The following is a 22,736-nucleotide window of genomic DNA, read 5'->3' as shown; positions in this document are numbered from 1 at the left end:
AGGGTGATTAATGGCTGCGCTTCACTGTCAGAGGCAGTGTGGAGGCTCTGAATGGCATTGCTCGGAACCACAGGTCAGGAGGGTGCTGTTGCACCCAATTTCCGCTTGTCGGTTCCCCATTGAGGCATCACTTGGCCCCTGTGAGAAGAGGATACAGGTGTTGATTGACATTTGGCCCAATCCTTCCCACTCCTCTTTATGTCCTTATGCTGTCCTGCTAAAGGTGATCTGTTACATAAGGATTTGAAAGGAACGACGTCAAGGCAGACTTTCAAAACGGGCCATTTTTCATTCATCCCCGGCAGAATAATGCACCCTCTTCTATTGAATGTTTATGTAGCAATAAAGGGGAAGAGAAATAAAGGGGAAGAGGTTTATTACGGCACAATAGACTACTATGACTAGAGTCCACATCACCAGATGCGTGGAGTGTTGGTCTCATTCTGAGTTGGAAGGTGAGAGAATGGTAAACAATGGGACATAATAGCAGATAAGTACAGCCTGTGACCCTTCAATTACAGGCTAGACCTATGCAAATTAAGCAGTGACCTGCAGTAATTGGTGGCGGAACAACTGTATTTGCTGCTAAGCAAATTAACACCTAAAGCGGGACAGGAAGCCATTATTTTCCTTCAGTCCCCAATGAACAGAATCACACTTGCTTATTTGCTCCAATTCAGCTCCAATTTGCTCCGTCACTCTGCTGCATGAAGGCAACTTTCCAGGCAGCAGCAGGATGTCTAGGGAGATGGAAACATTCTGAATTTGTGTCTGTTGCTTCTTTGTCCTTTGTAGAATGCAAGAAGGCAGGAAGCAGGGGTGGTCACCAGCCTAAGGTAAAGGTAAAGGGACCCCTGACCATTAGGTCCAGTCATGGCCGACTCTGGGGTTGTGGTGCTCATCTCGCTTTACTGGCCGAGGGAGCCGGAGTACAGCTTCTGGGTCATGTGGCCAGCAGGACTAAGCCGCTTCTGGCAAACCAGAGCAGCAGCGCATGGAAACGCCGTTTACCTTCCCACCAGAGTGGTACCTATTTATCTACTTGCACTTGACTTGCTTTTGAACTGCTAGGTTGGCAGGAGCAGGGACTGAGCAACGGGCGCTCACCCCGTTGAGGGGATTCGAACTGCTGACCTTCTGATTGGCAAGTCCTAGGCTCTGTGGTTTAACAGCCTAGGCAGCTTCAAAAGAGGATGAGACAAATTCATGGAGGATCAGGGGGCTATCAGGGGCTACTAGCCACAATGGCTATGCACTGCATCCACAGTCAGAGGCAGTGATGCGTCTTCCGAATACTAGTTTCTAGGAACTGCAGGAGCGGAGAGGGCTGCTCTTGTGCTCAAATGCTGCTTGTGGGATTCTATGCAATTGTTAAAAATAAAGGGATGACTTCTGCTCCATCCTGGCGTTCCTTTGACCCAAGAGGCAGGTGGCGCAGGCTGCCTTGGCTCTTCTAAACTCGCCCGTTCAAAGAGGCACAGCTCTTTTGGGTTACATGGAAGGGAGAGCAAGAGGCAAAGACTGCCACAGACGGCTGTTGCCAAGGTCAAAGCTGGCACCAAGATCAGGTCGCAGCCCAGGGCATCGGCCACAATGGCTTGGCTGCAATCCTAGGGCCTCTCTGGGGTGCCTCCTTACCCGACATTCAGCCACAGGTCGTTGAAGCCAAAGGAGCAGCTTAGGGGAGGCTTTTACACTGGCCCATCCGAACATCCTTCTGTTTTGCCATTGCTTTGCTGTTACAGAGTGGAAAGCCAGTGTGGCATAGTGGTTAGAGCACAGGAACAGGTCCTGAGAGAGACAAGGGTTCGAATCCATACACTTGCCCATAAAACTCACTGGGGTGCCTTTGTGGGTGTGTACCACTACCTTGACCTTGCCAACAAAGGTCCGTATAGTTAAAGCTATGGTTTTCCCAGTAATGATGTGTGGAAGTGAAAGCTGGACCACAAAGAAGGCTGATCACGGAAGAATTGATGCTTTTGAATTCTGGTGCTGGAGGAGACTCTGGAGAGTCCCATGGACTGCAAGAAGATCAGACCTCTCCATTCTGAGGGAAACCAGCCCTGAGTGCTCACTGGAAGGACAGATCCTGAAGCTGAGGCTCCAAGACTTTGGCCACCTCATGAGAAGAGAAGACTCCCTGGAAAAGACCCTGATGCTGGCAAAGATGGAGGGCGCAAGGAGAAGGGGACGAGAGAGGACGAGATGGTGGGACAGTGTTCTCGAAGCTGCCAGCATGAGTTGGACCAAACTGCGGGAGGTCACGAAGAGGCAGACACAACTAAACAACCACCACTACCTCGCAGGGCTCTTGTGGGGATTAAATGAGGGGCGTGTTGGGGAAACGTGCACGCCGCCTGAAACTCCTTGGAGCAAACAACCTGCTGTATAAATGCAGCTAAGGACCCGAGCTGCCCTGCGGAGATCCACTCTCAGCAGCAGGAGTTCCGGGACTGGCACGGGACGGAAAGGACGAAGCCTTTGCAGGCGCAAACTTCACGAATGCATCGTGCAAGGGTCGCGGGGGCCAGGGCGGCTTCCTCGCGAGTAAGCGGCATGCGAGGCCACGATCCCGCGCCAGCTCGCCTCCGGAGGCCAGGCTCGTGCGGAGCCCCGGTCGGGCGAGGAGGCCGCCGGGCCGGGCAGCATTTACTCGCGTGCAGCGGCGCCCCACGTGGCGCCCCGCCCGCCCGGTGGGCGTGGCCTCCCGCCGGAGGCTCCCTGGTTGGAGCGCTCCCCATTGTGACGTCACGGGGCTTCCAGAAGCCTCCCGCGCGCTTCTCTTTGCGCCGGGAGGCGGGGCCCAAACCGGCACGCGAGGCAGCTCCGGCCAATGGCGAGGGCGCACGCGGAGGGGGCCGCTCCCCGGTCTGCTAGAGACCAATGACAGAAGAGAATGGGTGTGACTGGCTGGCAGCGCGGCCAATCGAGAGAGCGAGCCTGAGGGAGGCTGAGGGAGGGGAGCGGGGGCGGGGCGGGGCGGAGGGGGCGGAGCTTCCCCCCTCGTTCTCCAAGGGGAGCGGCGTCTCGTCGGGATGGGCAGCGGGCGGGGCCAATAGGCGCGCGAGGGCGGCGCAGGAGCGGGCCGTTGCTAGGCAGGGGCGGGCGCCCGGTCCCGCGCGCCAGAGGGCCCGGCCGAGGGAGGCGGGCGGGACGGGACGGGACGGAGGTGAGTCTCGCTCGCTCGGAGGGGGAGGCGGAGGAAGGGGGACGCGGCGGGGCCCTCCGGGGCGAGGGGCGAGGAGCAGGGGGCGGGGCTTTGGCTCTGGCCCCGCCCCCTCAACGCCCCCTGGAAAAGGCTAGTGGGCTCCCCCCCCCGGGGTAGATATGGGGGGGGGGCTGGAACTCGACCCCCTTCCTTGGGCCGGTGGGGGGACACACGCGGATAATGCCCCCAGGGACTTGTCGCCCCCTCCCCACTTTCCCAGGCCGGGCTCCAATTACTGGTTGGGGGGGGTCTCCTGGGGGGGGGATGTCGCTCCCCCCAGCCCAGCTAAACGGACATGATGCCCAGGGACGTCTCCTCCGCTTCCCATTCGGGGCGCTTCCCCTGCCCCCCCAGTCCCAGCTGCGAAGTGGGGCAGAGCCCCCCCTCGCCAGGGGTGTCGGTCGGGCCTTTGCCCGCTGCCAGGAGGGGCGAGAGTTGACTTCCCTGCTGCGGGGGAGGGGAGTGGGGAGGAGAGGACGACCCTCCCCTACCTCGAGCAGGGCACTTGGGGGGTCTCCTGGGGGGGCCCTGGGGATGTCGTCCCCCCAGCCCAGCCAAACTCCCCCCTCCTCCTCTTCCACCCTGTCTGTCCTGACATGATGCCTCTGGACATCCCCTCCACTTCCCAGTCCCAGCTGCAAAGTGGGGCAGAGCCCCTCAACCTCTTCAGGGGCATCTGGAGTGCCAGCTGCCAGGAGGGGCGAGAGTTGACTTCCCTGCTGTGGGTGCGGGGGGGGGTGGAGGAGTGGGGAGGGGTCTGGAGGCGGCCGCTGCTGCCGGCTCCCTCTCCCCTGGCGCTGCTGCCTGTGTGGGCACCGGGTGGGCATGGCTGGCGATGATTCACCCGGAGTGTAATCATGACATTTCTGCACGCTGACTCCCTGCCGTCTTTGTCGTCGTCGCTGGCGGCGCTGGAAGGGTCCCTCTGCCCGCCCGAGCCAGCGCACGGCATTCCTGCCTTGCCTGCCTGCCTGCCTGCCTGCGGGTGCCTGTGCGCGCTCCAGCCCTCGCTCGCTCCCGCACACTCTGCGCGCCTTGACCAAACTTGGGCTTTGAGCGCTGCTGCTGCTGCCACCACCACTACGAGTGACTCCCTCCGCTGATATGCCAGCAATTCTGCTCTTCTGGAGCCGCGTGGAGAGGTACCCGCTTTCTCTTCTCCGGATTGGGACTCCGCTCTCCCTGCCCAGCCTCAGGCAGGGGATGCGGAAGAACACCCCCCTCCCTGGGGGTCCGACACCAGCTGCATCCCTTCGGGGTCGGGGCCAGGCAGCTGTGCCTGCCTCTGGTTCGGTGGTGGGTGAAATGCCCCATTGTTTAGGGGGCAGAGGAGCCGCTGCCAGCTCTGGGGACATCTGGTCCCCTGGTCCGGTCTGGGCTTCTCTGGAATCTCAGGGGACGGCTGTGGATTGTTTGAGAAGGACCATTGTGTGGCTGTTGTTTGCCTTTTTTTTTGTCTGCCTGCAAAATCCGGCTGGGGTGGGGTTGGGGACTCTGAAGCGGACCAGGTGATCGGGGAGTGTGACCGGGAGGGATCCCTGGACGGGGATCTCTCGGGCTCTTCCTTGTGGCTGCTGCTGCTGGGGCTTCGGATGGACGTCCAGCGGCAGCGTGGCTTTTGGAGCAGAGCGGCTCCCGGGTCGTCCCCAGCTGCCTCTTTGCTCAGCGGTGAGGTCTCCTGCTTACTTGCGCTCACTTGGGCGCCAGAGTTTCAGGAAGTAGAGTGACTGCATGCACAGGTGTTAGTTAGACTCGGGAGTCAGCATGGGGCTGGTGCTTTTGACATGTGCTTCGGGGATGGATGCTGTAGGGCTGCGGATGCTGAACTTCACTCAGCGCCAAGCAAGAGTCACTTTCCTTGGCGTTCTCTGACACTGGTGGACCTCGCAGGGACGGCGTTAGCTTTGAGCCGGTTGTCTCTTGTGTGGAAGCCTTGAAGTATGCATTTTTTTGGGGGGGGGAGAGGGTTTTTGAGAGGCGGCCTGTCTCCCCACTTAGGCTTAAGAATTTGGCACCTTCTTCTCAAACGCCGGTTCATTGAAGATGCCAAGCCGACTCCTGATGACTCTGGGGGCTGAGTTGGCCACCCATTCCCTGCCCTGTTCTGTCCTGCATGGGGAAGGATCGCCAACAGGCTGTCCGGTGTGGGGCTGTGCACCTGCTGCTCAGTCTCCGAGGATGAGCAGAAGGGCGAGAGACCCCCCCCCCCTCAGCTGGGCAGGAAGGCTGGTAAGGTCTGCTTTTCAGTCTGAGAAACCAATTAGAGGAGGAATCCTGACTGTGGAGTGATTTCATTGAGCATTTTCTGTGGCAAGCGGTGAGGGAGGGGGCTGCGGGAAAGCGCAGAAGGGAAGCTTCTGGGAGGCTGCTGCCTTGTGAACCGCCGCTGCTCCCCAAATTCCCTCTGTGGGGAAGTCTTTCGCCCTCTTCCTGAACAGCTGGCTTGGAGTCCAGGTGTGCGCGGTGGGTCCAGGTGCGCTGTCCGGCTTGGCCTCTCTTCCTCCTGGCTCTGGGGAGGGGGCTGCTTTTGGAGCCTGGCTGCCGTGGTGAAGGTGCCTCTGCCTCCATTCGTGGGCAACTCTTTCAGCGGCGGCTGCATCTTGGAGCTCCAGGCCCCGCAAGCCATGTTCCGGATCAAGCTGGAGCCTTTAAAAATGAGCGCCTGGGCTATGAATGTGTTTGTGAAGTTTCGGTAAGTGGCTGGCCGCCCTGCCTTGCCTGCTTGCGTTTGCCACGCTTGGGTGGTGGTCTGTCTGCTGGCATCCATCTTTGTCTCGTGTGCGGCGTCTGGCATCTGCTGTGGAGGGCGATGGATGGGGAGCTTGAGGAGGACAGCCTGTGCCTCTCTTCTGTCTCTCTCTCTCCCCCATCACTCCCTTTGCTGGAGGATCAGAGGGGCTGACGTCTCCCTGGCCGCCTGACCCAGCTCTGACATTGCCCAGGGTGGGGGCAGGATGAGGGGCTGGACATGCATATTGATTGTGCTTCAGAGGGAGCAGATGCTTAGTGGGTGGTCTTGGGGGTCCGGATCCCTTTGCAAAGGGGCTGGGCGGGGGTCGCCTTGCATTTCCCCTTTGGCTTCCAGCAGAGACTGAGTCCAGTCTTTTGTGTGTGGATTTATCTGTGGGAAAGGGCTGGTGTGTGTGGTTTTGTGTGCGTCTTGGGGGGGGACTGGGCTCCTGCCCCCCTTCCGCTCGAGTAGGGCTGTGCTGCCCAGGGATTCCTGAGAATCACGCTCAGGCTTGCACTGCTGAAACTGTGCATCTGTCTCCAGGTGGCAGGGAGGGGGTTATCCAGGCACCGAGTCGTGTTTTACCAAAATCTGTGTGGGGTGCTGCTCCGAGAGGATGGTGGAGCCGCACGGTGACCTATGAGGCTTGGCAGTCTTCCCTGCGGCTTGACGTCAGGCAGCCCCCACGCAGAGAAGATCTCTCCGCTCTTGTGGTGCCTGTCGGAGGGGGGGCCCTTCCACACGCCCTTCTTGGCCCTGCTGGGTCACTGCTGAGGCTGGGGGGAGTCTCTCCTCGCTTCCCTGCCACCCCTCCTTCCTGCATTGCAGGGGCTGGGCTCCATATCCCTTAAGGGTCCCGCCTGAGTCTGCGGTTCCTTCTGCAGCCCCCCCCTTTCCACCAGTGGAAGCCCAGGTGGTTTGTAGTTCAGAGGAGAAAGAGGAAGGGGACTCTATCGTCCCGGCCCTCCTGCCCCTGTTCTTGTCCCCTGCCCCATCCAGGTTTGCCCAAGGGGGCTTTGCCCCACTGTGCCCTATGAACCTGTGCCCCTGGCTCTCCTGCAGCGCCACAGGGGGGGCGTTGGATCTCACCCACTGCTCTTTAACCCAACTCCCAGGGGTTGCTTATGCAGGCGGGCCGCTCAGAGGCAACCTGCGCATGGCTGCTTAGTGAGCCACAGGCCCCTGTGGTCCAAAGTGGAGCTGGGCTCTTGGAGGCTCCCTCTCCAGAGAAGACGTAGAAGTGTAGAGCTGGAAGGGACCCCAAGGCTCATCCAGTCCAACCCCCTGCGGTGGTCAGGAATCCTGGCCAAGAAAGGTTGTGCTGAATTTAATTCTGCAAGCGGACACCATCCTAGACCGGCTGGGAGCAAGGAGATGCTCTCCCCTTAGAGCCTAAGTCTATGCCTTTCTTCCTGGCCCCTGGTGGTGGGCCGGGGCCTCATTCCCGTGGGTGAAGTCCCTGTCGAGTTGCCATGCCAAGCCCCCGAGACTTGGGCAGGGAACGTTGGCTCCAGCAGCAGCTTGTAACTGTCGCTGCCGCGGATTCCGCGTTCCTTTCTGCCAGTGTGTTCCAGAGCTGCCACCTGCCGCCAGGTGAGCTGCTTGGCCTGGGAATGCCCTCCCTCCCGATGCAGCCTGGCATTTCAAGCCCACCTCCCGTGGGCCGCCTTGTGCGCCTGCCCCCTCCCTCCGTGATCCCTGCGTCTCTAACAATAGAAACTCCCACCATGATGAGTGGGGCTGAGGAGCCCCGTCAGCGCTGCCCCCACCTGCTGGAGCCTTATTTCCAGCTAGTGATCTCACTAATTAACAGAGGGAATTGGCTGCTTCTGTGTCAGCCACTCTCTTTCTGTCTCCCGGCTTACCCTTCAGAAGATGCTTCTCCGGGAAAGGGCTGAGCGTGATGTGGGGGGGTGCTCTGGGCGCCATGTGTCAGCAGCCGTGGGGCTGGCGGTGGAGGGGGCACCCACAGTGGGCCCTTGACCTTCTGCCCGGCAGAGAAGGAGGGCCTCAGCCGTGCAGATGCAGAAGGGGGCGTCTTAAGGGCTTTGCTTGGCCAGAGGGGTCTGCAACTGTGACGTCAGAGGCAGCGTTGGTGTCGTGGTTGAACTGTGGGACGAGGGCCCGGGAGAGACCAGGGTTCGAATCCCCACTCCGCGGGGTGACCTTGGGGGCTGGTCGTTACCTCTCGGCCTGGCCCACCTTGCAGGGCTGTGGTGGGGATTAAACGAGCAAAGGGAGATAAATATATGGGGAACTTTGGGGCCTTGCAGGAGTATGCTGGCTGATGACCGTGACCCTGTCCTTCTGTATCCCAGAGCAAAGTGGCTGCAGGTGTTTCATCCTGTGACCCCAGGTGCCGCTGGAGCCTCTTGGAGGAACTTGGGACAGGCGAGCGCTTGGTTGCTTTGTCAGAGAAATATTTTTGGTCCACCGGGGTCGGGTGGGGAGAGAGGAAGGAGGGCACTGCTGGTGTTTGGGAGACTGGGGGGAGGAACTCCCCCAAGAAGCCCCAAGGAGCTTGGCAGGGTGGGAGGCCATGAGCGGAGCAGGTAACAGGGAGGCGGGGGCCGAATGGGAGAGTTTCTTTCCTGCTACGGCCTCACGTGTGACCTTCACAGAGCTGTTCAGTTTTTTGGAGGAGGTTGTTTCCGTGCTGTGTGTGTGAATCTCTTGGCAGACATCCAGTCGATGGTTGCTAGGGCTGGAACGGGTGCAGTCTCGGTGAAAAGACTCCTGCTTTTGTGTTTGTGTGTGTGCAATCTATATATATATATATAAATGTAATATAGGGAAGACTGTGAACTTCATCAGTCTAGCAATTGAGTGGGAAGGGGGTGCTTTAGCATTTCCTGACAAAATTCCCCCTCAGTTCCCCCCTGCTTATGCAAAGGTCACTGGGGACCAGTTCTGACTGGGAAATTTGCAGGTGGGGTAGTGGCTGAACAGCTCCTCCTGCACCTGCCTGAGACTCTTGCATTTTGGGTGGGGAATTGCCCAGAGATGGTTCTGGCCTGGCATCTTATTCGGAGGTCAGGGTGTGATGTGGGCGTTCCAGGCCCTGGGATGAGAGGGACAGGCAGGGAGGGTGTTGTGCGCATGTTGGTGAGAGAGCCCTTGAGGTTCATCAGAGTTCTGCAAACAGCGGAAAGAGAGGGCAGTTAGCAACAGGAAGCTGGATCCCTGCCTGAATTCTGAAGTTCTGCAAAGGAAGGAATTTGGAGTCTTGGACTTCCTTTTGTGAAGGATTTTGTCTGCTCTAGCGCCTGAAAACCAAGAGGACTGGGCTGGATGTGGGTCTGAGACCTTTGCGTGGGGTGGACAGCAAGAAGCTGACCAGCTCTGGCAAAGAGAGACCACCGTCCCTTAGATCTGACATGCCCCCTTGCTTGCCTGGGTGTGTCCTCTCTGCGTTCCTGGTCACTTCCTCTGGCTTCCCTCTGCAAATCGCAGGCTCTCCTCTCGCTTCGGCGCTTACTTTTAAAAATAACTCCCCCCCCCGCCCCCCATTGCAAGATGTCTCTGTCTAACAGCTTCATCCTCTGCCGTCTTTCCGCTGGTACATGGTGGGAACGTGTCCCCGCGTGAACTCCCAGTGCTGTATTGTTCTAAAAAGTTCTTTTAAGGCAATCTGCAAAAGCACAGAAGGGAGAGAGAAAAGCTGGGGGGAGGAATCCTTCCTTGGCTAATTAACCTCTCGTTCTGCTTCGTTATGAAGCCTGCTTTGAACACATTCCTCTGCCCCCTTCCACGCTGCCCCTTGCTCTGGCAGCCCTGCCTCCTTCCTCCCCTTTTTGGGAACGCTGAGACCGGCCAGGCGCTCGGAAGGGCCACCTGCCGCCTCGCTGGCCGCACGCTGCCCTCGACATACGCACGGCAGCTGCTTTTCCGCTGTCTGGTCCAAGGGCCGCCAGTTCTGTCCTTCCCAAGGCTCCTTCCCTGCACACCTATTTGTGGCCTGGCAGAACCGGCCGCCCTCTCCAGTTACAGCGTCACGTGGTGCTGCCTCCAAATAACAACACTGACCACCCCTCTCGCTCCCTCTGCATTCTGCCCCTGGGAATTGTGCAGCAGGAGGGTGAGTCAACCTCCGTAAAAATCCCTCCCCCATCCCAAACCGCTGACAGATCCACAGGGGCAGCGGCAGGCAGAGCTCTGAGAGGCCTCCCCCAGGACTCGGCCTGGACGTTGGGGCGCTAGAACCTCCAATCCCCCCCCCCCCGGTAGCGCAGGTTGGTGCTGAGCTAGCGGGCAGTCGTGTGGACTGACTGACCGGGGCTGGAGGGGGTGTGTTGGAACCGTTCAGTGGTCAGCCTGGAGTCCTTTCTGACGCCCCCTCTCCCTCTCTCTCCTCTCCCACCCCAGGAATAAAGAGTCTGCGGCGGCGGCCGGGACGGTCTCCACCACCAACATGGGGAAGGACTACTACAAAGCGCTGGGGATCCAGTCCGGAGCCAACGAAGACGAGATCAAGAAGGCCTATCGGAAGATGGCCTTAAAGTACCACCCGGACAAGAACAAGGACCCCAACGCGGAGGAGAAGTTCAAGGAGATTGCCGAGGCCTACGATGTGCTGAGCGACCCCAAGAAGCGGGCCGTCTATGACCAGTACGGGGAAGAAGGTAAGCCGGGTCTCTTGGCTGGCCAGTGACCTTGCGGTTTATTTGGGTGGGTGGGTGGGTTTAGGCCTGCCTCCTGGCCACGGCCCCTCCCTGCCTAGCTGCAGGCTTGCAGGGCTCAAGACACCCAAATCCAGCCTCTGGCCTGATGTGCCGGAGAGAGTGTCTTCCTTGCTTCCCTGTGATAACCTTTGAAGGGCACCTGTGGAGGCACCTCCCTCACCTGAGCGGCAAAGGCGGCTAAGTGGGGAGGAAAGCCCCCTTGTGGGCCTGGGTTGTGGGAAAAGCTGACGGCAGCTCCCTGGAGAAACTGGCGCTTTTAATGGCACTGCTTGCAAGGACTTGGTTCCTCCCGGCGTGTGTGGAAATGCACTGGCACCGTGATCTGTGGGTGCAAACATCTTCCCTGTGGCATAATTGAGGCTTGGCTCATGCCTTCTCCTTCTCCTCCGCTTCCTTTTCAGTACATGCTGCCGTGTGTGAGTGAGAGAGAGAGAGAGAGCCTTTCCCAATTTTAGTAATAGCTCCTTGTTTCATAAGCAAACCCAGGCTGTTGGCAGGGAACATGTCAGGTTCTGCAGGAGGAAGGGAACTGCTGGGAATAGCAGCGGTGTTAATCAGCCGGTCCTGCCCGGGACTTGCTGAGCAGAAGGTCTCAGATAAACAACCTCCAGCAGAGTTTATCCAAATTCCGGCCTGGAAATGCATGTTCTTTGATGGGAACAAGTTACACGGATTGGGTGCATTTGCTCTATGTGAATCTAGCTTCTGGAGTATAGTTTGCAAACAAATTTGGAGGGGCAGCAGGGGACGTTTGGCAGGGGACATGGAAACGGGTTGGGGGGCTCCTGGGGGTGGGCCAGCAGCTGGTGCCCTGACTTCTTGGGGCCTTCTGCTGGCTCCTTCCCTCTCTCCTCCACCTCCTTGCAGTTACGCAGTTTCTCTGCCAACTTAAGGGCTAGTCTTCTTTTTTTAACGTGTGACCAAAGAGCGGCGAGGGGCCGGAGGAAGATGGGATGCTCTCCCGGGGAAGCTTTGAGATGCCAGAAGGAGCATCTGGCTTCCAGCTTTGGTCTGGAAATAAAAGCCGGGATCTGGCAGGTGTTCTCTGCCGCCTCCTGCGACTTGGGTGTGTGTCTCACGAGGTCACCGTTGTGATTGACAACGTGAAATTGCTGTAATTTCAGCTAAAAGCTGCCATTCTCTTTCCTGAGGGAAGAAGTGAAGTCCTTAGAAGAACCCGGCGCCCCATTTAGATGCTTTCTCTCTGGGATCCAGTGGTTATGGGATTAAAGTGAAAGCTCTGGCTGCTAAGGAGGGAGGGAGGGGCAGGTCCTCTGGGAGGCCAGAGAGCTCTCTTGGCCACGCTCCGTCCTCTTCCCTGGTGGGGCCAGAGCTGTGGAGATGCTGCACTAGAAGGTCTTGCTATTAAAAGCTTTGCAGCTGCAGGCTGGCTGCTAAATGGGGACCCAGAAAGTGCTGGCCTGGCTCTGCTCCTCTTTGCAGCCTCTCAAGCTCCCTGCTCTCTCCCCAAGTTCTGGGCTCCTGGCACTCCTGTCTCCCCAGGGCCGTTTGTCTTGCCGCCTGATCTCCTGTTGGGCTTGGAAGCATCCTGCTCACACTCTGTTCTTGCAGTAACCCTTCCTCATCTTGTGGCTTAGAGGGGAGGAAGCTCCCCTGCCTGCACACTTTATGAATCATGGAATTGCAGAGTTGGAAGGGACCCCGAGGGTCATCTAGCCCAACCCCCTGCTATATTATTATTATTATTATTATTATTAATAATAATAATAATAATAATAATAATAATAATTTTATTTATACCCCGCCCATCTGGCTGGGTTCCCCCAGCCACTCTGGGCGGCTTCCAACAGAATATTAAAATACAATAATCTATTAAACTTTAAAAGCTATTCAGGAATCTCAGCATCCCCGACAGGCGGCCACCCAACCTCTGCTTAAACACCTCCAACAAAGGAGAATCCACCACCTCCCACAGGAGTCTGTCCCACTGTCTAGCAGCTCTTACCGCCAGACAGATGCTGCTCCAGATGTTTAGTCAGAATCTCCTTCCTTGTAACTGGCTTTGTGCTGAAGTACCAAATTATGCCAGCTGGAATCTCAGTTTCCCTGATTCTCAGCTGGGTTCCTTGCAGTGCAAACCCTTGCCAAGATGTGTGGTCTGGTTAGGCCATGGGGAACGGGGGTGTATTGAAGGCCCTTTAATGGGGTACAGAAGCTCTTTGCTGAAAGGCAAAGAACCAGCGCCCTGGGGTCTGGTACAGCTTCAGGGTCCTGCCCTGTTGGGTTCCTGGCCCTGTCAATGGGGAACCTGTGAAGATGCTGCTGGATGAGGCCAGTGGCCCATCTCGCCCAGCCTCCTGTTGTCACTGGGACCAACCAGATGCCCAGATGAGAAACCCACAAGCAGGACCCGCGCATAAGAGCCCTCTCCTCTCCCGCAGCCTCCAGCAGAGCTCCCTCCTCCCCTGCCCCTCCAGACTTCCCTCAGCTCCTCTCTCTGGTTTCTCAGCACATGCTATTCTCTGCATATTATAAAATTGTAAAGATCCTTAATTTACCGTATCTATCTGTATATTACCAATAAAAAGTTAGTGAATGTTTATTCAAAACCTGCCAAGGAGCCCAGTTCATTTTGTTGTTTCTTTAAATACTTTGTAAAAGGTTCCCATTCTTCTTTAAAGTCACAGTTGTCCTTACCACATAGTTCGTGTGTCAGTTTTGCCAATTCCGCAGAGTCCATCATTTCTCTTGCCACAGTTCTTTGGTGGGGATTTCCTCGTTTTTCCATCCTTGTGCTATTAAGACTCTTGAATGGCCCACCTATTCCAGCATCCTGTTCTCACAGGGCCGCAAGAGCTCCTCTCCTCTCCTGAGCAGAGCTGTCCTGGCTAGGAGACATCAAATGTGTGCCCAGGTTCTTGGCCAGCCAATTCAGGCTGCCCCATCCTGCTTCTCTTAGTGAATTTGTTCTGTTTGTAGCACTCCTTTCCAGAGCACCCGCCTGACTGTCCCTCCCGCTTTCTCTCTGGTTCTATTTCAGGGCTCAAAACCGGTGGTGGCTCATCGGGCACCTCTGGGAACACCTTCCACTACACCTTCCACGGAGACCCTCATGCCACCTTCGCCTCCTTCTTTGGAGGCTCCAACCCCTTCGACATCTTCTTCACCAGCGGCCGCTCCCGGGTCTTCAACGGCTTCGACCATGACGACATGGACATCGACGATGACGACGGCGGTGACCCCTTCAGTGCCTTTGGCCGGTTCGGCTTCAACGGGCTCAACGGCGTCCACCGCCGCCACCCGGAGCCCATCCACATGCGCCGGAAGGTGCAGGATCCGCCCGTGGTCCACGAGCTCAAGGTGTCCCTGGAGGAGATCTACCACGGCGCCACCAAGCGCATGAAGATCACCCGCCGGCGGCTGAACCCGGACGGCCGGACCATGCGGACAGAGGACAAGATCCTGAACATCGTCATCAAGCGCGGCTGGAAGGAGGGCACCAAGATCACCTTCCCCAAGGAAGGAGACGCCACTCCAGACAACATCCCCGCCGACATCGTCTTCATCCTGAAGGACAAGCCGCACTCACTCTTCCGGAGGGACGGGACAAACATCATCTACACAGCCATGATCAGTCTGAAAGAGGTGCGTCCGCGGGCCGAGGAGGGCGGGGTAGGGGCTCTGCGCGTCCCCCGTGGGGCTGCTGGGGCTGCAGACAAGAGGTTGGCGCAGGAAGGCAGGGGCTGGGGGCAACCCTGCTGTTTGCTTCCCCACTCTGTCCTGGCAAAGGCTGCCTTTTGCGGGGGGAGCCCCTTTCCTGCATTATCCAGGATTTTGGAGGGTGCAGTTCCTTCGGGATAAAGGGAGCCTTGGCAGCAAGGGCTGTTTGACAGCGCAGCTGGGAAAGTGGTGGGCTTTCCTTCACGGGACCCCTTCTCCTGGTATGTCCTTACGGTCTTCAAACAAAAACACCTTGGAGGTCCTAGGCCACAGGGAGGTTGGGCTGGCCTCAACCAGAGCCAGGGCTTTTTCGGCCATGACTCCAATCTGGTGGAACGCGCTGTCACAAGAGACTAGGGCCCTGCGGGACGGAGCTGTTCCACCAGGCCTTTGGCCAGGCCACAGTCTGACCCCCTCCTTTGGTAATCCTCACAGAACTCTAGCCCAATGGTTGCCATTGATTTGATTTGAACTGATTTTGTAATGAACTGATTTTAGAATGTTGTATTATTTTACTGTTGTTAGCCGCTCAGAGCCCAGCTTCAGGCAGGATATAAATAAAATTTTATTATTATTATTATTTTCAAGCAGAGGGCGGAAGGCCTTCCGCCAGGGATTTGCCGGCTGCGATTCCAACATTGCTGGGGTGGGCTGGATGACCCTTGAGGTCCCTTCCAGCCCGACAATTCAGTGATATGTGGTGAAGCAACATGACTTCTCGGGAGGAAGCTTGATGCCCTGAGGGGTGCAGGCAGGCAGGCAGGCTGGCATCTGTGAAGCTTCCCAAAGAAAGAGGATAGCCTACCCTAGAAGGGGTTGAGGAACCCCTGCATTGCTGAGGGTTGGACTAGATGAGCTTTGGGGGTCTCTTCCAACTCTTTTAGTTCTATGATTCCATGATTCCCGCAGAGGCAGACTCCAGTAGGCCTGGGCAAAGAGAGGCAGAGCGAGGGCAAGCCTTCCAGATGCTGCTTCCTCCAAAATCAGGAGATGAAATGAAATTGAGACATGTAGAAAGTTCCTCGATTCTCCCCTTTGTTTGAAAGATGCTGCAAGGTCGCAGCCGTTAAAGGAAACGATAAGATTGACTTGTTTACCGCCTGCCCACAGAACGGGCCTTTGTCTGAAGGAAACAAATAAAATAAGCCTTTTGTTACAAGTCTACCCTCCTCTCCCGATTCCCCGGCTTGTGTGCAGTTCAGTCTTTGCACAACCTTTGAATCTGACTGAGCCTTGTGCTGGGTGCGCCTCTGGAGAGAGACGGAGGGCAAGTTAGGGGAAGGCAGGATTCCTCTGGCGCTCGAGAGGGGGTGGGGAGGGGGCTCAAGAGGATCCCAATGGATCCCCTGAGTCTTCACCTTTCCCCCCTCTCTCCCACCAACACCAAATTCTTCCACGCTCTCACCCTTCCCAAACAATTGCATTGGCACACAAGCTCCTGCCTTTTACGCTGCATCAGTGCTTCCCAAACTCGGGTCTCCACCTGGTGTGGGACTACAACTCCCGTCACCCCTGACCACTGGTTCTGCTAGCTAGGGATGATGGGAGTTGTAGTCCCACACCAGGTGGAGACCCGGGTTTGGGAAGCACTGTGCAGCACACAGGAAATACATTGAAGAAGCTGGCGTAGGGATCAGGCTGTGATGGTGGGATTGGGTCACAGCCGTTGGCTCATGGAGTGGCCTTGGGCACCTCCCTCCCTCCCGGCTTAAGCTGCCTTGCAGGGTTGTCAGGAAGGTGAGTGCCCTCGCTTGGAGAGGCTGGGAGAGAGAAGGAAGACTTTCTGCAAGTCTGGGGGGGGGGCTGAACTGCATAGCAAAGCCTCTGGCTCCACCTGCAGCATCTCCCTGGCCTGGAAGTCATCTAGCACTCTGCACGGTGTCAAGTGATCTTCAGCCTCCCTATGGCATGAAAGGGGCTTTCCAAGGAAGCTGCCCCCCTCCCCTCTTGCTCAGCGGCAGAGCTGGACTGGCTTGCCTGAGGGCTTCAAGCTTGTCTGGTCTTCTCCCCCCACAATCTCTCCCATTCCTAGTCCTTCAGCTGGCCTTCCTCCTCCAGCTTTTCCTCTTTGGCTGGGAGCCAGTCAGGGCCATTTGGGTATCTGCTGTGAAATCTCTCGCCTTCGTGCTCAGGCGTGTGGATTTTCCCGGAGATACTGTGGGCTGGAACAAATTTATCCATTCCTAAAAGTCTGCGGGTGGCTCCTTGGGAAAGGGGCGGAGCTGGAGACACAGTGACTTCCAAGCCGAAACACTGATAATTCTGGGCTGGTGTTGGGGGTGTGGGGCCCTGGGATACGTCTCTCTGGACTCACAGACCTGAGGGAGAGCTTTAAATGGATCTGAACAGGATAGAATGGGGCTGGAAACAAATAAGGCAGCTGCATTTCTTTCTCCGCCTAATAATAATAATAATATTTTATTTATACCCTGCCCATCTGGCTGGGTTTCCCAGCCACCCTGGGCAGCTTCCAACAAAATATTAAAATACAATAACCTATTAAACATTGCCATATGCAGCCTGGGGCAGTGCCAGCCAGATACAAGGTGCCACCAGGACCAGGTGATCTGAGCAAGCTGACCTGGTCTCTTGTCGCAGCAGCCAGGCTTACGTGGAGGAAGGTGGGACGGGACTCCTTCTCAATGCAGCATCTCGCTCTTATTTCATCCTTTGAGCGCAACATCTGTCTCCCAGGAAGGAGGCTGCATAAAAGCAAGCGCATTGCTTGTTGTTAAACTGTGGAACTCACTTCCACTGGAGGCAGGTATGTTCTGAAGGCTGCCTTAAGGCCACGACTTCATGTCCCTAGGTAGGAGTTGCCTCTGATGTACCTGGGGAAGCCTAGCAGACCTGCAGAGTCTCTGGGGAGACAGAGCAGCCCGGAACCTCAAGCCTTGCTGCTCAGGGTCTCCTCGGGAGAGAGGCAAAGGGCAGCCAGTTTTATGTTCCCTGCTGTACAATTATCGTATTTTTCACTCTATAAGAAGCACTTTTTCCCTCCTAAAAAGTAAGGGGAAATGTGTGTGCGTCTTATAGGGTGAATGCAAGCTGTGCGGCTAAGCCAGAAGCCAGAACAGTGAGAGGGATCACTGCGCAGCACTCCCTCTCACTGTTCTAGCTTCTGGCTTAGCCCCTCAGTCCCTTCCCCCACCTCCTGGAAAAGCCCCCAGGAGCCGTGCTCCCTTTAAAGAGCCGTGCGGAGTGTGTGTGTGGTGCTTGGGGGCTTTTCCCCGTGAAAGGCAGCGCTGAGCAGAGTCTGGGATGCATACAGGCTCTGCTCAGCGCTCCCTTTAAAGAATATTTTTTTTTCTTGCATTCCCCCTCTGAAAACTAGGTGCGTCTTATGAAGCGAAAAATACGATATGGGGGATAGGGAGAGACAGGAGGGTGCCGAAGGGAGCGCCCTGCCATCTTCCTCTTTCCCCACACAGGTCAGGGTCAGGGCAGATCCTTTGGCCGCTATCTTTCTGCGTTGGCGGGTAAAAATAGCCCTGGTTGAGGCGGCCTGTCTCTGCTGCCTCCGCCCTTCCAGACCATTATCCTTGAAGCTGGCAGGAGAGGATCCTCGAAAGTTTTAACTTCCTGGAAGTAGCATGCACCCCCCCCAGGACTGAAAGCTGAAGCTGCCCCCTCCCGTGACTCTTGCTTTCATGAGCTTTGGAGGCCGCTGGCTGCCAACCGGGCAAAGGCCGCTGTGTGTGCAACAGCTGAGCAGGCACTGGAAGTCACGGCCGCCCCCCCTCCAGTTCTGGTTCCCTTGCTGGGGATTAAGCCGTAAAGCCTGTCTAAATTTAGCCTGTGCTGGCTCATTCGCTCGGGCTCTGTGCAGGTTGCAGGCTGGAATTTCATAATTCTGCCCCCCAAGATGTTTCCTTTTCTGATCCTTTGGGGTGGAGTTCAGGGGCGACATAATAGAAGTGTTCTGAAAGAAAGTGCATTTTGTAAAAAAGCAGATATTGTGTGCACCTGGCGGCTGTTCCCTGAGCCTGCCTAAAATAAAGTTGTGCTGCTTTTTATTATCTGAGTCTTGATATCTATTTTGCATTGTTTTAATTTTCTAAGCATTTAATCTTCTCTCTGTTTCTTGGTGTTTGCACGTCACCCGTACTGCTTCGAATTGTGCATGAGCAACGCTTCTCCTCCTGGTTGCAAGCCCTGCGCCTGGCCTAACCCTGCCTTCTCCTTCTCTTGCAGGCCTTGTGCGGCTGCACCGTCAACATTCCGACCGTGGACGGGCGCGTCATCCCGCTGCCCTGCAACGACATCATCAAGCCGGGCACCGTGAAGAGACTGCGTGGCGAGGGGCTGCCCTTCCCCAAGGTGCCCACCCAGCGCGGGGACTTGATCGTAGAGTTCAAAGTCCGCTTCCCGGACAGAATAGCCCCCCAGACCCGGCAGATCCTCAAGCAGCACCTCCCCTGCTCTTAGGGCCCCCCTCCGGGCTGGACGGCCCCCCGGCCTCTCTGCCAGGCCGGCCACCTTGCCTTCCGAGCAGCAATACTTCACGCACGGGTGCTGCGGTCCACTCGACCTTCGCGATGCACGGGGAGGGGGAAGGGCCCCCGGCTGCCCACCCACGTCCTCCTTTTCCAAGAGACGCTCTGGCCTGGCTTGTGTGCACGACCCGGCTGGCACCCACCCACCTGCTCTCTCCCCCTCTCCCTCCCTCTTGAGCCTGGCACAAGCCTCAAGACCCCTCTCGCCGCTCCTGGAGGGTTTCTACCGGGCAGTTTGACAAGCAGCCGGCTGGCGGAAGCACCCGGTACGTGGCTACCCCCAATCCACTCCGGTGTAAATAGGACCCGGACTTTTCTCCTGCTTCCTGCGGACGGTCTGAGGACCTCTCTAAGCGACTCTGTGCTCTGGCTGCCGCTGGACAATGTGCCAAGGAGCTGTCCGATCCTGCCTTGCAGAAGCAGGGCCCGTCCACACCTGGACTGGGCCCCCACGGTGCCATTCCTCCGTCGCTGTGTGCCTCCGCGTGGAACGGAGAAGGCCTGCTCCTGCCCTCTGCTCTCGCGCCACCTTCGCTTTGGAGCCCATGCGACGTCTGGGCTCTGCGGAGCCAGGCCAAGCTCACCTGCCTATGTGGCTCTTCCCGCCGGCACACCAACCTGCCGCGTTTGCCACAGAGCTCGAGACCTGCTTGGCGGCTCCTGGTTTTTTTGGGGTTTTTTTACGCTTAATAGAAACTTTGCAAGGGTTGCTTTCTACTGTCCAGTGTGGTTCATCTGAGCGCTCCCTTTTTTTTGCGGGGGCCGGGGATGGGAGAAAGGCACAAGCTACGTAGGCCTCAAGGTTCAGAGCTAGGGTTCGAGGGGGTGTACGTGTGTGTGTCTAGGGGCACGGGGGTGCCATTTTTCAGGGAGATCCGGAAGGGCCAGGCCAGCGTGGGGAAGAGGAGGAGAGTCGCCGGGAGACCTGCTTGTGTGGTGCTTTATTTTAGAGGCTGCATTTTAAAAAACTTTTCAGAGGGACATTTTCAGAGAAGCGTTTCTTATCCTCTCCAGCTGAGACCTTGCTCCACCCGCAGGGAAGGGAAGTGGGCTTGGCTTCCAAAGGGTTTTGACGCTGTTTTGCAAAAGCACCCTTTCTCTTGCCCCCTCCGTAACCCCCCCCCCCGTCAAAACGTGGTGCCAAAACCTTGGGATCCCTGACTTCCGTTTCGCCTGTCTAGAAGCCGCTTTCTCTGACTTGAAACGGGGGCGCCTGCCTGGACTGCCCACAGCAGTGCCCTGGGGGGGTAAGGTTGGCAGCGAGCAGAGTGACCGCCCGCTTCAGCCTGGCTTTTTTCCTGAGCTGACCCTCGACTTGCCCTGTGGTCGGGCGGAGACTCTGGACGCAGCACAGCGGCTGCTGCTGCTTCCTGTATAGCTGTACAGAACCTCACACTTTGGGTCCTTTTAATGTGCAATTTTTCTCTCCGAGGAGATTAAAACTGTTAACACAGTGTTGAACTTACCAACCAGTTTGAATGGTTAAGACGATGCCTTTCTTTGCCCCCCCCAACGTGTGTGTGTGTTTTTTAAAACAAATACAAAAAAACTCAGGCTGCTGGTGGAGGTTGGCAGGGCTGGCGGGTGAGAGCGGGGCTGGGAGGAGCGCCTCTGGGGTTTTTCTCCGTTTCAGGGAGACCCCGAGTGGTTTTATAGCAGTTTTTTTGTATTTCTTTATTCTTTTGTAATGTCCCGTATTAATATTTAAAGAAAATAAAGTATTTTAAAAATAGCTTCTTTGTGTTCCTTTGCGTTACTGCGCCTGCCGCCGAGGGATGGTGAAAGCTGCCTTGTCCTCGCAGCATTTCTGCGCCGGGAGACCTCTCTCTGCCCGGCTCCGCTTCTCCTTAAAGAACCGGAGAGTCACTGAGTTGGTCTGGCTAGTCTGATCACACTCTAAGATGGAGTCTTCCGGGTCACGCAGGTCCAGGACTCTTCAGGCTGGTCCTTAAAACCAGATGTATCTGCCCGGGTATGGAGCTAACACCCAGCAATTAATATTTGCAGACTTTTTCAGCAAGTTGAGGGAAGGTTGCAATGTATTTTTTGCTGCATTAATTGCAAACATGTCACAGAGCAAGTGTTGAAGTTACATACAGCTTGTCTGAGACCGGAGTAGTGAATGCAAAGATACTTGATTGAAAAAGGCCCTGCTGTTTTCGTTGAGCGCAGGGGAAACTAACCTCTCTCTCTCTCTCTCTCTCTCTCTCTCTCTCTCTCTCTCTCTCTCTCTCTCACACACACACACACACACACACACAATTTTTATTAGATTTTAAAATTTTACAATTTAGAATATTCATTTAGACAACCTTAAAATATCAGTGACTTCCCTTCTTCTCTTTCCATGGTTCGTTTTGCATAACATAAATCCCTGCATATTTTATATGAACTAAACCAGGGGTCAGCAAACTTTTTCAGCAGGGGGCCGGTCCTCTGTCCCTCAGACCATGTGGTGGGCCAGACTATATTTTTTCGAAGGGGAAAAAAAGAACAAATTCCTAAGCCCCACAAATAACCCAGAGATGCATTTTAAAGAAAAGCACATATTCTACTCATGCAAAAACACCAGGCAGGCCCCACAAATAACCCAGAGATGCATTTTAAATAAAAGGACACATTCTACTCATGTAAAAACATGCTGATTCCTTGACCTTCCGCAAACCGGATTTAGAAGACGATTGGGCCGGATCCGGCCCCCAGGCCTTAGTTTGCCTACCCATGAACTAAACCATTCAGTATTCCATTATTACTTCCATCGAAACTTATTTACACTGTTGAATTTATCTTAATGCTGCCAATGTTTTCAAGTGTACACAATTTCCCCCCATATATTCAGTAAACATTTTCCAATCTTCTTTAAAGAAATGTTCTTCTGGTTCTCTTATTCTATAAGTTAGATCTGCAAGCTGCGCATACTCCATCAGTTTAAGTTGCCATTCTTGTCACCTTTCAGGTGATGTTGGGCTATAAACTTCCCATCAGCTCTGACCACAGAGACCAGAGAGAGATGATGGGAATTGTAGTCCAGGAAGACTGCCTCCACCCCGAAAGGTTTTCAAAGCGCCAGAATGTTTTAATGTGCCCAATCTGCGTTTGGGAATCAAGACATTCCTTCGCTGAGACCCGTGCTCTTCATGCCACAACCAGGCGAGAGACACACACACACACACACACACACACAGAGAGAGAGAGAGAGAGAGAGAGAGAGAGAGAGAGAGAGAGAGCTTTCTGTCTTGGATTTCTGCAGAGGAGAAAGCGACCGAAGCCTTTCCTTGTTCACTCTGCCTCTGAGGTCCCTCTGCCACCCAAGAACGATTTGTAGCCTAGACTACAGTGACCTATATATGCAAAGCTTTAAAGGATGGTAATTCGGAGTTCAAAATCAGGCTATGCGTGCTGGCTTTTCCACACAGATCCTTTGCATCCTTTGAAGTATTTTTGAATAGATTTGTCTCTTGCCTTCTGCTACGGCTGCTGAGTGGCCTTTAATGTGTGCTTTCCAATTTAATCTTCCCACCTCTGGGATCTTCCCAGAGGGACCCACAGTCTTCCCTGCCACCCACCCACAGTGCTGTTGTTCTGTGGATTAGCTAACCTGATTATTTCCCTTCTTACTAAAAAGGTGGCACCAGTTAACTTGGCAGTGATTTGTTTTTTTAATGCGTGTACTTATCAGAAGTGCAGATGATGATGAGTTCACATCTTGGAAGAGCCTGACGCTGCATTCTGATGTGCACAATTAGCCCTGCTTACTTAATCTTAACGCGGGTGGCGCTGTGGGTTAAACCACTGAGCCTAGGGCTTGCTGATCAGTGTCAGTATATGAGAGGGGCCAGCCTCTGTGGAGGGGGCTTGCAAACCAACAATCAGAAGGTTGGCATTTTGAATCCCCGCAATGACGGGGTGAGCTCCCGTTGCTCAGTCCCTGCTCC

At 55.9% G+C, this 22,736-nt stretch overlaps 1 protein-coding gene across 5 annotated transcripts; it reads left to right on the top strand.

The window, feature by feature from the left end:
- The first annotated feature begins 3,083 nt into the window (after positions 1-3,083).
- DNAJB5 (DnaJ heat shock protein family (Hsp40) member B5) lies at positions 3,084-18,925 on the top strand. 5 transcript variants are annotated; one of them, XM_081929931.1, is made up of 4 exons: positions 3,084-3,172; positions 10,308-10,564; positions 13,626-14,230; positions 18,500-18,925. In XM_081929931.1, the coding sequence occupies exons 2-4, from the start codon at positions 10,354-10,356 to the stop codon at positions 18,731-18,733; spliced, it is 1,050 nt and encodes a 349-aa protein (XP_081786057.1). In that variant the 5' UTR covers positions 3,084-3,172; positions 10,308-10,353; the 3' UTR covers positions 18,734-18,925. The 5 variants fall into 5 exon arrangements, with proteins under 5 accessions (XP_081786057.1, XP_081786055.1, XP_081786054.1 ...); XM_081929929.1 differs by lacking the exon at positions 3,084-3,172 and adding an exon at positions 4,000-4,353; XM_081929928.1 differs by lacking the exon at positions 3,084-3,172 and adding an exon at positions 5,504-5,903.
- The last annotated feature ends 3,811 nt before the right edge of the window (positions 18,926-22,736 follow it).

This window comes from Podarcis melisellensis (genome assembly GCF_964234715.1).
Source record: "Podarcis melisellensis genome assembly, chromosome: 11".
In the NCBI taxonomy this organism is placed as follows: Eukaryota; Metazoa; Chordata; class Lepidosauria; order Squamata; family Lacertidae; genus Podarcis; species Podarcis melisellensis.
The sequence above is the reverse complement of the archived record's forward strand: the minus strand, read 5'-3'. Positions and strand labels throughout refer to the sequence as shown.